General features: G+C 50.7%; 1 protein-coding gene across 1 annotated transcript in view; it reads right to left on the bottom strand.

Annotated features, from left to right (window-relative positions):
* Positions 1-2,447, bottom strand: part of TP53I3 (tumor protein p53 inducible protein 3) — a 22,422-nt gene that overhangs the window by 7,487 nt on the left and 12,488 nt on the right. The window contains exon 2 of the mRNA XM_045286589.1: positions 1,028-1,315. Within this exon, the coding sequence (XP_045142524.1) occupies positions 1,028-1,315 (288 nt within the window). The remainder of the gene's footprint in view (positions 1-1,027; positions 1,316-2,447) is intronic.

Below are 2,447 nucleotides of genomic sequence, written 5' to 3'. Positions count from 1 at the left end.
TGCCTCTTGTCAAAGTAGAAAACAACCCAATAAGCCAAGAATTATTAGCCATTTTCATAATCTCTGTCTCATCTTTGAAAAACACCAAAATGCACATCTCTGGTATCAACCTCTATAATACGAATCACCACCATTCTTCCTACGGTCACCTCCTGAAGCCAATCTCTTCAGTCTTAAACTGGCCGGTAGCTGCTCTCATTTAGCCCTTCGTCTCCCTACCACCCCAAAGGGCACACAGCCATCAGGCTCTGCTTCCTGCTCCAAATGTAAGGTGGTTCACAATTGGCTTTGTATCAAGTCCAGAGAGCCTGATAATCAAAGCCACACAGTCTGGTCCCCGGCTCAACTCACAAATGACTGCAGTCATCGTTCAATTCCTGAGCAGAGCAGCCATCTGGCCTTGACACGCTTTCTTGGGTCTCTCCTGATGCTTGGCATGCCTCCAGGGCATCACAACTCTACCCATCCTTCAAGTCCTGCTCCTTTGGGAAGACTTCTCTGACTCCCTGCTCCCCCTTGCCCACACTGACTTTCCATTCTGTTAGAGGCAGGACCCCCACCCCCACCCCTTTTTAATTCCATATTTGTCTAATTGTTGCCTACGAAATTCCTGTGTGCATATCTTGTCCTCTCACACTGAGCTCCTTAAAGGCAGAGACTCCTTCAAAGACCCTTAGAGGCTCCTTTAGCTCCTTAGACCACAGACTCCTTAGTCTAAGGCAGTGGTTCTCAGCCTTCCTAACGCAGCGAGCGACTCTTTAATACAGTTCCTCATGTTGTGGGAGGACTGCTGGGCCTACACAGTGAAGATGTGCAGTGTCTTCCGTCTGCAACTGGGAATTCCTGTCTCAACAACAAGCCATTGCCAACACGGTTTGAGGATCTAACACAGCAGAGAAGGTGTTGGGTTTGGTGTGGATAAGTGCCCAGGCCAAAGTTGCCCTGGAGACTGCTGGGATTTGAGGGGACTGAGGTATGGGGGAATTGAGCCACACTTAAGGGAGTGAGCCTGGGTGGGGTTGCTCACCCAACAGATATAACAGCTGGAAGGCGGTGAGCCAGGCCTCTGGGATGGCTGCAGCCTGGGACAGTGACAGGCCCTCCGGGATGGGCATGAGGAGCCCCTCAGGGACAGTGACATACTGAGCCTGGCCCCCGCCGGGCAGCAGAGCCATGGCCGAGTCTCCAGGCTTCCAGTGCCCCTGGCAGCCAGGTCCCAGCTCGGCCACATGTCCGGATGCCTCCAGTCCCAAAATGTTGCTGGCTCCTGGAGGTGGGGCATACTGGCCTCGTCTCTGCAGAGAAAGGAACACACCTGTAATGGTGACCGTGGTCTGAAATGTGCCTGTCACCATCCCTGACTCTTGGTCCAAATCCCCTCATTTTCTCAAATGGTGCAGTCGGCCAGGAAAAGGGAGAGGGGAGGAAACTTTATGCAAAGAGGAGGTTCTAGTTGGATGTCATAAGTGGTAGGACCTTTAGCTATCTATGTAATGTCAACCCCTTATTTTACAAATAAAGAAACTGAAGTTGCGGCAGGGACCTGCCCTGCCTAAGGTCACAAAGTATATTAATAGCAGGACTAGGAACAAAACCCTGGGCATAAGCAGAGTTCTTGTAAGAATTCTCACTACCCTCTAGTTGATGACAAATCAGGAAAGTGCCGGCTTGCTGTTAGCAGCCACTGCACAATCAGGGCTCCTCCCTTCAGAGCAGCCACCTTATGTATCAGGAGCCAGGTTGTGCAAAAACGAATCCCATCTCTCAGAGCCTCATACCCTCTAGAGCAGCGGTTGTCAACCTTCCTCATGCCACGACCCTTTCATACAGTTCCTCATGTTGAGGTGACCACCCCCAACCATAAACTTATTTTTGTTGTTACTTCATCACTGCAATTTTGCTACTGCTATGAATCGGGTGACCCCTGTGAAACGGTCGTTCGACTCCCCCACAAAGGAGTCGTGACCCACAGGTTGAGAACCACGAGTCTAGAGGCTAGCGGCTTTAGATCAGTGTGCATGGTAATCATTTGAAAAGCTTTTTCCAAGTACCCTTGCTCTGGTCATGTTTATTTTGGGAAAAGGACCCAGGTGATTCGGATGCACACGTCTGAATGACCCCATCAAACTTGCATCAAACAGCAGGTGGGAGCAGTGCATATTTTGGAGCCCCCACAATCTTGGCTTGATCACTGCTACCCTGATGAGTAGTGTAGCGGTCTTGCTTGTTTTGTTTCTGTTTCTGTAAAATGCAAACAGTGAACAGAGTTGCTGTGAGGATGACATGCCTAAGGGTGCGTAGGAGGCACCCTGGTGGCACAGTGGGTTAAGCGCTGTGCTGCTAACCAGGAGGTCAGCCACCAGAACACACCTGCTTCCCAGAGAGAAAGAAGAGGCTGTCCGCTCCCTTAAAGGTGTGTGATCTTGGGTGGCTGCAGATGCACTTAC

Source organism: Echinops telfairi, unplaced genomic scaffold (genome assembly GCF_000313985.2).
Source record: "Echinops telfairi isolate 266 unplaced genomic scaffold, ASM31398v2 ScPeMD7_9;HRSCAF=40, whole genome shotgun sequence".
Taxonomy (NCBI): Eukaryota; Metazoa; Chordata; class Mammalia; order Afrosoricida; family Tenrecidae; genus Echinops; species Echinops telfairi.
The sequence above is the reverse complement of the archived record's forward strand: the minus strand, read 5'-3'. Positions and strand labels throughout refer to the sequence as shown.